Genomic DNA, 12,789 nt, shown 5'->3' with positions numbered 1-12,789 from the left:
TCTGTGACTTCCTCTTATAGGTTACTCTGGGCATGGGTAGAAACGGCAGATCCAGTGGACGCTCTGGGACCTCCTCTTATAGGTTACTCTGGGCATGGTTAGAAAGGGATGATCCAGTGGACGCTCTGGGACCTCCTCTTATAGGTTACTCTGGGCATGGGTAGAAAGGGCGGATCCATTGGACGCTCTGGGACCTCCTGTTATTGGTTACTCTGGGGATGGGTACCAAGGGTGGATCCAGTGGACGCTCTGGGACCTCCTCTTATAGGTTACTCTGGGCATGGGTACCAAGGGTGGATTAAGTGGATGCTCTGGGACCTCCTCTTATAGGTTACTCTGGGGATGGGTACCAAGGGTGAATCCAGTGGACGCTCTGGGACCTCCTCTTATTGGTTACTCTGGGGATGGGTACCAAGGGTGAATCCAGTGGACGCTCTGGGACCTTCTCTTATAGGTGACTCTGGGAATGGGTAGAAAGGGCGGATCCAGTGGATGCACTGGGACTTTCTCTTATAGGTTACTCTGGTGATGGATACCAAGGGGGAATCCAGCGGACGCTCTGGGACCTCCTCTTATAGGTTACTCCGGGCATGGGTAGAAAGGGCAGATCCAGTGGACGCTCTGGGACCTCCTCTTATAGGTTACTCTGGGGATGGGTACCAAGAGTGGATCCAATGGATGCTTTGGGACCTCCTCTTATAGGTTACTTTGGGCATGGGTACAAAGGGTGGATCCAGTGGACACTCTGGAACTTCCTCTTATAGGTTACTCTGGGGATGGGTACCAAGGGTGGATCCAGTGGACGCTCTGGGACCTCCTCTTATAGGTTATTCTGGGGATGGCTACAAATGGTAGATTCAGTTGACACTCTGGGACCTCCTCTGATAGGTTACTCTAGGCATGCGTAGAGAGGGTGGATCCAGTGGACGCTCTGGGACCTCCTCTTATAGGTTACTCTAGGCATGCGTAGAGAGGGTGGATCCAGTGGACGCTCTGGGACCTCCTCTTATAGGTTACTCTGGGCATGAGTAAAAAGGGTGAATCCAGTGGACACTCTGTGACCCCCTCTTATAGGTTACTCTGGGCATGGGTAGAAACGGCAGATCCAGTGGACGCTCTGGGACCTCCTCTTATAGGTTACTCTGGGCATGGGTAGAAACGGCAGATCCAGTGGACACTCTGGGACCTCCTCTTATAGGTTACTCTGGGGATGGGTAACAAGGGTGAATCCAGTGGACGCTCTGTGACCCCCTGTTATAGGTTTCTCTGGGCATGGGTAGAAAGGGCGGATCCATTGGACGCTCTGGGACCTCCTCTTATAGGTTACTCTGGGGATGGGTACCAAGGGTGGATCCAGTGGACGCTCTGGGACCTCCTCTTATAGGTGACTCTGGGCATGGGTAGAAAGGGCGGATCCAGTGGATGCACTGGGACTTTCTCTTATAGGTTACTCAGGTGATGGATACCAAGGGGGGGAATCCAGTGGACGCTCTGGGACCTCCTCTTATAGGTTACTCCGGGCATGGGTAGAAAGGGCGGATCCAGTGGACGCTCTGGGACCTCCTCTTATAGGTTACTCTGGGGATGGGTACCAAGAGTGGATCCAATGGATGCTTTGGGACCTCCTCTTATAGGTTACTTTGGGGTTTGGTACCAAGGGTGGATCCAGTTGACACTCTAGGACGTCCTCTTATAGGTTACTATGGGGATGGGTACCAAGGGTGGATTAAGTGGACGCTCTGGGACCTCCTATTTTAGGTTACTCTGGGCATGGGTACAAAGGGTGGATCCTTTGGATGCTCTGGGACCTCCTCTTATAGGTTACTTTGGGAATGGGTACAAAGGGTGGATCCAGTGGACACTCTGGAACTTCCTCTTATAGGTTACTCTGGGTATGGGTACCAAGGGTGAATCCAGTGGACGCTCTGGGACCTCCTCTTATAGGTTATTTTGGGGATGGCTACAAATGGTAGATTCAGTTGACACTCTGGGACCTCCTCTGATAGGTTGCTCTGGTCATCAGTAGAAAGGGTGGATCCAGTGGACGCTCTGGGACCTCCTCTTATAGGTTACTCTAGGCATGCATAGAGAGGGTGGATCCAATGGACGCTCTGGGACCTCCTCTTATAGGTTACTCTGGGCATGAGTAAAAAGGGTGAATCCAGTGGACGCTCTGTGACCCCCTCTTATAGGTTACTCTGGGCATGGGTAGAAACGGCAGATCAAGTGGACGCTCTGGGACCTCCTCTTATAGGTTACTCTGGGCATGGGTACCAAGGGTGGATCCATTGGACGCTCTGGGACCTCCTCTTATTGGTTACTCTGGGGATGGGTACCAAGGTTGAATCCAGTGGGCGTTCTGGGACCTCCTCTTATAGGTGACTTTGGGCATGGGTAGAAAGGGCGGATCCAGTGGATGCACTGGGACCTCCTCTTATAGGTTACTCTGGTGATGGGTACCAAGGGGGAATCCAGTGGACGCTCTGGGACCTCCTCTTATAGGTTACTCCGGGCATGGGTAGAAAGGGCGGATCTAGTGGACGCTCTGGGACCTCCTCTTATAGGTTACTCTGGGGATGGGTACCAAGGGTGGATCCAATGGATGCTTTGGGACCTCCTCTTATAGGTTACTCTGGGGGATGGTACCAAGGGTGGATCCAGTGGACACTCTAGGACCTCCTCTTATAGGTTACTATGGGGATGGGTGCCAAGGGTGGATTAAGTGGACGCTCTGGGACCTCCTCTTAAAGGTTCCTCTGGGCATGAGTACCAAGGGTGGATCCGGTGGACCCCCTGGCACCTCCCATGGTAGGTTCCTTTGGTGATGGGTACCAAGGGTGGATCCAGTGGACGCTCTGGGACCACCTATTTTAGGTTACTCTGGGCATGGGTACAAAGGGTGGATCCAGTGGACGCTCTTGGACCTCCTCTTATAGGTCACTCTGGTGATGGGTACAAAGAGTGGATCCGTGGATGCTCTGGGACCTCTTCTTTTAGGTTACTCTGGTGATGGGTACAAAGGCTGGATTCAGTGGACACTCTGGGACCTCCTCTTTTAGGTTACTCTGGGGATGGGTACCAAGGGTGAATCCAGTGGACGCTCTGGGACCTCCTATTTTAGGTTACTCTGGGCATGGGTACAAAGGGTGGATCCTGTGGATGCTCTGGGACCTCCTCTTATAGGTTACTTTGGGCATGGGTGCAAAGGGTGGATCCAGTGGACACTCTGGAACTTCCTCTTATAGGTTACTCTGGGGATGGGTACCAAGGGTGGATCCAGTGGACGCTCTGGGACCTCCTCTTTTATAGGTTATTCTGGGGATGGCTACAAATGGTAGATTCAGTTGACACTCTGGGACCTCCTCTGATAGGTTGCTCTGGTCATCGGTAGAAAGGGTGGATCCAGTGGACGCTCTGGGACCTCCTCTTATAGGTTACTCTAGGCATGCGTAGAGAGGGTGGATCCAATGGACGCTCTGGGACCTCCTCTTATAGGTTACTCTGGACATGAGTAAAAAGGGTGAATCCAGTGGACGCTCTGTGACCCCCTCTTATAGGTTACTCTGGGCATGGGTAGAAACGGCAGATCCAGTGGACGCTCTGGGACCTCCTCTTATAGGTTACTCTGGGCATGGGTAGAAAGGGATGATCCAGTGGACGCTCTGGGACCTCCTCTTATAGATTACTCTGGGGATGGGTACAAAGGGTGGATCCAGTGGATGCTCTGGGACCTCCTCTTATAGGTTACTCTGGGCATGGGTAGAAAGGGTGGATCCAGTGGACGCTCTGGGACCTCCTCTTATAGGTTACTCTGGGGATGGGTACCAAGGGTGAATCAAGTGGACGCTCTGGGACCTCCTCTTATAGGGTACTCTGGGCATGGGTAGAAAGGGAGGATCCAGTGGACGCTCTGGGACCTCCTCTTATAGGTTAATCTGTGGATGGGTACCAAGGGTGAATCCAGTGGACACTCTGGGACCTCCTCTGATAGGTTACTTTGGGCATGGGTACCAAGGGTGAATTCAGTGGACGCTCTGGGACCTCCTCTTATAGGTTACTCTGGGCATGGGTAGAAAGGGCGGATCCATTGGACGCTCTCGGACCTCCTCTTATTGATTACTCTGGGGATGGGTACCAAGGGTGAATCCAGTGGGCTCTCTGGGACCTCCTCTTATAGGTGACTCTGGGCATGGGTAGAAAGGGCGGATCCAGTGGATGCACTGGGACCTCCTCTTATAGGTTACTCTGGTGATGGGTACCAAGGGGGAATCCAGTGGACGCTCTGGGACCTCCTCTTATAGGTTACTCCGGGCATGGGTAGAAAGGGCGGATCCAGTGGACGCTCTGGGACCTCCTCTTATAGGTTACTCTGGGGATGGGTACCAAGGGTGGATCCAATGGATGCTTTGGGACCTCCTCTTATAGGTTACTCTGGGGTTGGTACCAAGGGTGGATCCAGTTGACACTCTAGGACCTCCTCTTATAGGTTACTATGGGGATGGGTGCCAAGGGTGGATTAAGTGGACGCTCTGGGACCTCCTCTTAAAGGTTCCTCTGGGCATGAGTACCAAGGGTGGATCCGGTGGACCCCCTGGCACCTCCCATGGTAGGTTCCTTTGGTGATGGGTACCAAGGGTGGATCCAGTGGACGCTCTGGGACCACCTATTTTAGGTTACTCTGGGCATGGGTACAAAGGGTGGATCCAGTGGACGCTCTTGGACCTCCTCTTATAGGTCACTCTGGTGATGGGTACAAAGAGTGGATCCGGTGGATGCTCTGGGACCTCTTCTTTTAGGTTACTCTGGTGATGGGTACAAAGGCTGGATTCAGTGGACACTCTGGGACCTCCTCTTTTAGGTTACTCTGGGGATGGGTACCAAGGGTGAATCCAGTGGACGCTCTGGGACCTCCTATTTTAGGTTACTCTGGGCATGGGTACAAAGGGTGGATCCTGTGGATGCTCTGGGACCTCCTCTTATAGGTTACTTTGGGCATGGGTACAAAGGGTGGATCCAGTGGACACTCTGGAACTTCCTCTTATAGGTTACTCTGGGGATGGGTACCAAGGGTGGATCCAGTGGACGCTCTGGGACCTCCTCTTTTATAGGTTATTCTGGGGATGGCTACAAAGGTAGATTCAGTTGACACTCTGGGACCTCCTCTGATAGGTTGCTCTGGTCATCGGTAGAAAGGGTGGATCCAGTGGACGCTCTGGGACCTCCTCTTATAGGTTACTCTAGGCATGCGTAGAGAGGGTGGATCCAATGGACGCTCTGGGACCTCCTCTTATAGGTTACTCTGGACATGAGTAAAAAGGGTGAATCCAGTGGACGCTCTGTGACCCCCTCTTATAGGTTACTCTGGGCATGGGTAGAAACGGCAGATCCAGTGGACGCTCTGGGACCTCCTCTTATAGGTTACTCTGGGCATGGGTAGAAAGGGTGGATCCAGTGGACGCTCTGGGACCTCCTCTTATAGGTTACTCTAGGCATGCGTAGAGAGGGTGGATCCAATGGACGCTCTGGGACCTCCTCTTATAGGTTACTCTGGACATGAGTAAAAAGGGTGAATCCAGTGGACGCTCTGTGACCCCCTCTTATAGGTTACTCTGGGCATGGGTAGAAACGGCAGATCCAGTGGACGCTCTGGGACCTCCTCTTATAGGTTACTCTGGGCATGGGTAGAAAGGGCGGATCCATTGGACGCTCTGGGACCTCCTCTCATAGATTACTCTGGGGATGGGTACCAAGGGTGGATCCAGTGGATGCTCTGGGACCTCCTCTTATAGGTTACTCTGGGCATGGGTAGAAAGGGTGGATCCAGTGGACGCTCTGGGACCTCCTCTTATAGGTTACTCTGGGGATGGGTACCAAGGATGAATCAAGTGGACGCTCTGGGACCTCCTCTTATAGGGTACTCTGGGCATGGGTAGAAAGGGAGGATCCAGTGGACGCTCTGGGACCTCCTCTTATAGGTTAATCTGTGGATGGGTACCAAGGGTGAATCCAGTGGACACTCTGGGACCTCCTCTGATAGGTTACTCTGGGCATGGGTAGAAAGGGAGGATCCAGTGGACGCTCTGGGACGTCCTCTTTTAGGTTACTTTGGGCATGGGTAGAAAGGGCGGATCCAATGGACGCTCTGGGACCTCCTCTTATAGATTACTCTGGGGATGGGTACCAAGGGTGGATCCAGTGGACGCTCTGGGACCTCCTCTTATAGTTTACTCTGGGCATGGGTACCAAGGGTGGATTAAGTGGATGCTCTGGGACCTCCTCTTATAGGTTACTCTGGGTGTGGGTACCAAGGGTGGATCCAGTGGACGCTCTGGGACCTCCTCTTATAGGTTACTCTGTGGGTGGGTACCAAGGGTGGATTAAGCAGATGCTCTGGGACCTCCTCTTATAGGTTACTCTGGGGGTGGGTACCAAGGGTGGATCCAGTGGACGCTCTGGGACCTCTTCTTATAGGTTACTCTGGTGATGGGTACCAAGGGTGGATCCAATGGACGCCCTGGGACCTCCTCTTATATATTACTCTTGGGATGGGTACCAAGGGTGAATCCAGTGGACGCTCTGGGACCTCCTCTTATAGGTTACTCTGGGGATGGGTACCAAAGGTGAATCCAGTGGATGCTCTGGGACCTCCTCTTATAGGTTACTCTGGGCATGGGTAGAAAGGGAAGATCCAGTGGACACTCTGGGACCTCCTCTTATAGGTTACTCTGGGCATGGGTAGAAAGGGAGGATCCAGTGGACGCTCTGGGACCTCCTCTTATAGGTTACTCTGGGGATGGGTACCAAGGGTGAATCCAGTGGACGCTCTGGGACCTCCTCTTATAGGATACTCTGGGCATGGGTAGAAAGGGAGGATCCAGTGGATGCCCTGGGACCTCCTCTTATAGGTTACTCTGGGGATGGGTACCAAGGCTGAATCCAGTGGACGCTCTGGGACCTCCTCTTATAGGTTACTCTGGGCATGGGTAGAAAGGGCGGATCCAATGGACGCTCTGCGACCTCCTCTTATAGGTTACTCTGGGGGTGGGTACCAAGGGTGGATCCAGTAGACGCTCTGGGACCTTTTCTTATAGGTTACTCTGGGCATGGGTAGAAAGGGTGGATCCAGTGGACGCTCTGGGACCTCCTCTTATAGGTTACTCTGGGGGTGGGTACCAAGGGTGGATTAAGCGGACACTCTGGGACCTCCTCTTATAGGTTACTCTGGGGGGGGTACCAAGGGTGGATCCAGTGGACGCTCTGAGACCTCCTCTTATAGGTTACTCTGTTGATGGGTACCAAGGGTGGATCCAGTGGACGCTCTGGGACCTATTCTGATTGCCTTAGCCATGAGTTCGTGGTGTCATTGAGTATTCTGGCACCTCCCCTGGTAGGATCCTCTGGTCATGGGTATTTAGGGTGGACTCTTATTTTTTTTTTTTTTACTTGTATTTTTATTGAAAACATTTTTATAATACAAAACAAAGGATCCACATTCAGATATGACAATACATGGGACCTCACATGGGGCTGAAGAGATAGTAGGACACATGCATAAATGCCCATCAGAGATCGGGAGCTGCAGGAAGGAGCTCCTCGTAGGAGAACTTCCCCCAAATAGTGGGAACATGTGACAAAGGAGAAATGATAACAATATGAACAAAGAAATAAAAGAACTAACACGGAGCAGGCTCATATCAGGGGGCGTCGTACCAGTCCCAGGGAGCTCACACTGGGGGACATTTATCTGCTTTGCCCTGGAAAGTGGCCGTGGGAAAGTGGTTTTCCATGGATTGAATGTCCTTGATCTTATCCAATAATGTTACATCCAGCGGTTTGTGCTGCGGCCAGTAACTTACCTGCAGGACAATCATTGCGCAGATATCATGATCAATGAGTCGTACATTTGGCCGATCCTCATTAATGTTCAGCTAAGTTTTGGGTAACTGGAATGGGTCGGTCCAGTGACCTGGATCCGGTGGTGTTCTCCTCTGGGCTTCCACCCAACACACTTTCCCTCCTCCTGATATCATATAGATTACCATGGGAGATACGAGTGGTAGCATCCACAGGCCGTCTCTTTCACAAGGGTTTGGCCCATAATTCAGTTCTCATGGTGACTTTTCCGGGAGGTCTCCTAGAATAAGCCTCACTCTCCAGGGACCGAAGGTCAGAGGTTACAGCTGTGGCTGATACCCGGTGGTCTCTGCCCCGTGCGGTGTCCTCCCTCCTGTGCAGGGGCGGCAGATAATCCATTACTGGTGTTTAGTTACCCGCTCTGCTCAGCTACCCACCGCCTCTGTCCTCGGGAGAAGTAACGGCCACATGTGGGGGGGTCTCTGTACCCGGGAGAAGTAACGGCCACATGTGGGGGGGTCTCTGTACTCGGGAGAAGTAACGGCCACATGTGGGGGGGTCTCTGTCCTTGGGAGAAGTAACGGCCACATGTGGGGGGGGGGTCTCTGTACCCGGGAGAAGTAACGGCCACATGTGGTCAGGGGTCTCTGCACTCGGGAGAAGTAACGGCCACATGTGGGGGGGGGGGTCTCTGCACTCAGGAGAAGTAACGGCCACATGTGGGGGGGTCTCTGTACTCGGGAGAAGTAACGGCCACGTGTGGGGGGTCTCTGTACTCGGGAGAAGTAACGGCCACATGTGGGGGGTCTCTGCACTCGGGAGAAGTAACGGCCACATGTGGGGGTCTCTGTACTCGGGAGAAGTAACGGCCACATGTGGGGGGTCTCTGTACTCGGGAGAAGTAACGGCCACATGTGGGGGGTCTCTGCACTCGGGAGAAGTAACAGCCATATGTGGGGGGTCTCTGCAGAACAAATTGTATGGTGGGTTTTCTCTTTTTATCTTTAGGAAATGTGTAAATTTTAGGGCTAAATGAAGGTATAACCGACACAATTTGCACATTCTTAATGTCACCTCCATTTTGATTCAATTACTATGAAGATCTCAAGGGGTTAACAATCTTCCTAAAAGCTGTGTCTGATGGTGTGAGGGGGGCAGATGTGACAATGGGTTGGTTACATAGGGGGGGGTTTTGATGTTAAATATGTAAAATTTCATTCAAAAACAGAAATTATCCCCAAAATAGTGAATTCTGAAAATACGGAAAACCGATATTTGATTGTAGCCACGAAATCAGAATAAATTCTCCAGACATTTCACAAATGATGAAAATGTGAAGTAGACGATGGGAAATGTTATTCAGGGACTTATTCAGGTGGTAAATCATCTGCCTGAAAACGTGATGATTTTGAATTTCGAAAATGAGAAATTGAAAAATTAGCCTCATCGCAGATGTTCTTGAGTTGAATGTTGCCTCCACCGGTTGCTCTTCTAACACTGGATATTCCCTTGAGTTAGCAGTGAGAAGGAGGTCTGGATCCGAGCCAAGTATGTGGAGAAGAAATTCATCACCAAGCTTCCTCAGACCTTGCTCCGCACCAACACTGCCCCTGGAAAACTGCCAGGTCGACCCCTTAGCACCCCAGAAACTAGAACATTGGAGAACAAGTCAACCAGTGGAGTCAAGAAGTGGCCAATCAACAGCCAGATGGAGATCGGCATTAAGAAGGAAGACAATAGACCCATCACCAGACTGAAGCCCAAACCGCTAATAAGACCTAAACCAGGATCAGCTCCTCCTCCACCCATAGGTAAGTCTGGTCCAGAGATAGACAATTGGTTCTGGTGAATTTTACACTAGTCAGTATTTTGGATCAGCTTTTGGATCCGGTGCAGAAGTATTTTAGAAAGACCTCCACCCCTTCGTTATTGTGGCCCTAGGCCTGGTCTTGACTTACATATTTGGAGGTATGTGTAGTCCTCCTTCCGCTTGTCTCCTGATCTTTGTAGTTTGTGTTTGTACTTGCATTTGTTCTTGTCTTAATGTAATGTATGTGACCCCCTTATTGATTGTACAACACAAGGGAAATACTGCTGCTCTATAAATGATGTGAAATACTGAGCAGAATACTTCTGTGTGAACTTGGCCTTAGGCAAAGATGTTCGTAATTCACCGTGAGATATTTACTTGTCATTACTGCAGAATCCATGTTAGTCATCTGAATGTGGGCGTACAGTTCATAAATCTCCTTGCCAGTTTCCTGGCTTCTCCGACCAGCAAACCACTTGGAGCCCCCGATATTTGCTGTAGTCTGGCGCCGACTATAGAAAAATACCTCTACCAGATCAGAGCCGGGATTAGGTCTGAACTGGCAGAGTTTGTGCCGGAGCATCTTAGGGCTCTGGACTTGTAAAACACCAGTCTTAATGAATTCCCCCTCTGTTTTTCTCTCATTCCCTGTCTCATCCTGGTATTTCCATATTTCTATTCTCTGCTCTCTTCTAGGCATCTTTTCCATGTCCACCAGTATTTCCTCCAGTCTGTCTTATTGTTGTCCTCCAATATAACTTCGTGATCCCCCAATATTTTCTTCACATTTCTTGGTCTTTCTCTTGTCCTCCAGTATTTCCTCCAGGTCTCTTGGTCTTTCTCTTGTCCTCCAGTACTTCCTCCAGGTCTCTCTGTATTTCTCTTGTCCTCCAGTACTTCCTCCAGGTCTCTCTGTATTTCTCTTGTCCTCCAGTATTTCCTCCAGGTCTCTAGGTCTTTCTCTTGTTCTCCAGTATTTCCTCCAGGTCTCTCTGTATTTCTGTTGTCCTCCAGTACTTCCTCAAGGTCTCTAGGTCTTTCTCTTGTTCTCCAGTATTTCCTCCAGGTCTCTCTGTATTTCTCTTGTCCTCCAGTATTTCCTCCAGGTCTCTCTGTATTTCTCTTGTCCTCCAGTACTTCCTCCAGGTCTTTAGGTCTTTCTCTTGTCCTCCAGTATTTCCTCCACGTCTCTTGGTCTTTCTCTTGTCCTCCAGTGTTTCCTCCAGGTCTCTTGGTCTTTCTCTTGTCCTCCAGTATTTCCTCCAGGTCTCTTGGTCTTTCTCTTGTTCTCCAGTATTTCCTCCAGGTCTCTAGGACTTTCTCTTGTTCTCCAGTACTTCCTCCAGGTCTCTCTGTATTTATCTTGTCCTCCAGTACTTCCTCCAGGTCTCTAGGTCTTTCTCTTGTCCTCCAGTACTTCCTCCGGGTCTCTCTGTATTTCTCTTGTCCTCCAGTACTTCCTCCAGGTCTTTAGGTCTTTCTCTTGTCCTCCAGTATTTCCTCCACGTCTCTTGGTCTTTCTCTTGTCCTCCAGTATTTCCTCCAGGTCTCTTGGTCTTTCTCTTGTTCTCCAGTATTTCCTCCAGGTCTCTAGGTCTTTCTCTTGTCCTCCAGTACTTCCTCCAGGTCTCTCTGTATTTCTCTTGTCCTCCAGTACTTCCTCCAGGTCTTTCTGTTTTTCTCTTGTCCTCCAGTACTTCCTCCAGGTCTCTTGGTCTTTCTCTTGTCCTCCAGTGTTTCCTCCAGGTCTCTCTGTATTTCTCTTGTCCTCCAGTATTTCCTCCAGGTCTCTTGGTCTTTCTCTTGTCCTCCAGTATTTCCTCCAGATCTCTAGGTCTTCCTCTTGTCCTCCCGTACTTCCTCCAGGTCTCTCTGTATTTCTGTTGTCCTCCAGTACTTCCTCCAGGTCTCTAGGACTTTCTCTTGCCCTCCAGTACTTCCTCCAGGTCTCTCTGTATTTCCGTTGTCCTCCAGTATTTCCTCCAGGTCTCTAGGTCTTTCTCTTGTCCTCCAGTATTTCCTCCAGGTCTCTAGGTCTTTCTCTTGTTCTCCAGTATTTCCTCCAGGTCTGTAGGTCTTTCTCTTGTTCTCCAGTATTTCCTCCAGGTCTCTCTGTATTTCTCTTGTCCTCCAGTATTTCCTCTAGGTCTCTCTGTATTTCTGGTGTCCTCCAGTATTTCCTCCAGGTCTCTAGGTCTTTCTCTTGTCCTCCAGTACTTCCTCCAGGTCTCTCTGTATTTCTCTTGTCCTCCAGTATTTCCTCCAGGTCTTTCTGTTTTTCTCTTGTCCTCCAGTATTTCCTCCAGGCCTCTTGGTCTTTCTCTTGTCCTCCAGTATTTCCTCCAGGTCTGTAGGTCTTTCTCTTGTCCTCCAGTACTTCCTCCAGGTCTCTCTGTATTTCTGTTGTCCTCCAGTATTTCCTCCAGGTCTCTAGGTCTTTCTCTTGTCCTCCAGTACTTCCTCCAGGTCTCTAGGTCTTTCTCTTGTTCTCCAGTATTTCCTCCAGGTCTCTAGGTCTTTCTCTTGTCCTCCAGTACTTCCTCCAGTTCTCTCTGTATTTCTCTTGTCCTCCAGTATTTCCTCCAGGTCTTTCTGTTTTTCTCTTGTCCTCCAGTATTTCCTCCAGGTCTATTGGTCTTTCTCTTGTCCTCCAGTACTTCCTCCAGGCCTCTCTGTATTTCTGTTGTCCTCCAGTATTTCCTCCAGGTCTCTAGGTCTTTCTCTTGTCCTCCAGTACTTCCTCCAGGTCTCTAGGTCTTTATCTTGTCCTCCAGTATTTCCTCCAGGTCTCTTGGTCTTTCTCTTGTCCTCCAGTATTTCCTCCTAGTGGTCTCTCTGTATTTCTGTTGTCCTCCAGTATTTCCTCCAGGTCTCTCTGTATTTCTCTTGTCCTCCTGTATTTCCTCCAGGTCTCTAGGTCTTTCTCTTGTTCTCCAGTATTTCCTCCAGGTCTCTCTGTATTTCTGTTGTCCTCCAGTACTTCCTCCAGGTCTCTAGGTCTTTCTCTTGTTCTCCAGTATTTCCTCCAGGTCTCTAGGTCTTTCTCTTGTCCTCCAGTACTTCCTCCAGGTCTCTCTGTATTTCTCTTGTCCTCCAGTACTTCCTCCAGGTCTTTCTGTTTTTCT

At 50.5% G+C, this 12,789-nt stretch overlaps 1 protein-coding gene across 1 annotated transcript in view; it reads left to right on the top strand.

The window, feature by feature from the left end:
* The window catches only part of ACAP1 (ArfGAP with coiled-coil, ankyrin repeat and PH domains 1), a 203,771-nt gene that overhangs the window by 155,165 nt on the left and 35,817 nt on the right, over positions 1-12,789 (top strand). The window contains exon 15 of the mRNA XM_072150122.1: positions 9,373-9,665. Within this exon, the coding sequence (XP_072006223.1) occupies positions 9,373-9,665 (293 nt within the window). The remainder of the gene's footprint in view (positions 1-9,372; positions 9,666-12,789) is intronic.

The sequence above is a fragment of the Engystomops pustulosus genome, chromosome 4 (genome assembly GCF_040894005.1).
Source record: "Engystomops pustulosus chromosome 4, aEngPut4.maternal, whole genome shotgun sequence".
In the NCBI taxonomy this organism is placed as follows: Eukaryota; Metazoa; Chordata; class Amphibia; order Anura; family Leptodactylidae; genus Engystomops; species Engystomops pustulosus.
The sequence above is the reverse complement of the archived record's forward strand: the minus strand, read 5'-3'. Positions and strand labels throughout refer to the sequence as shown.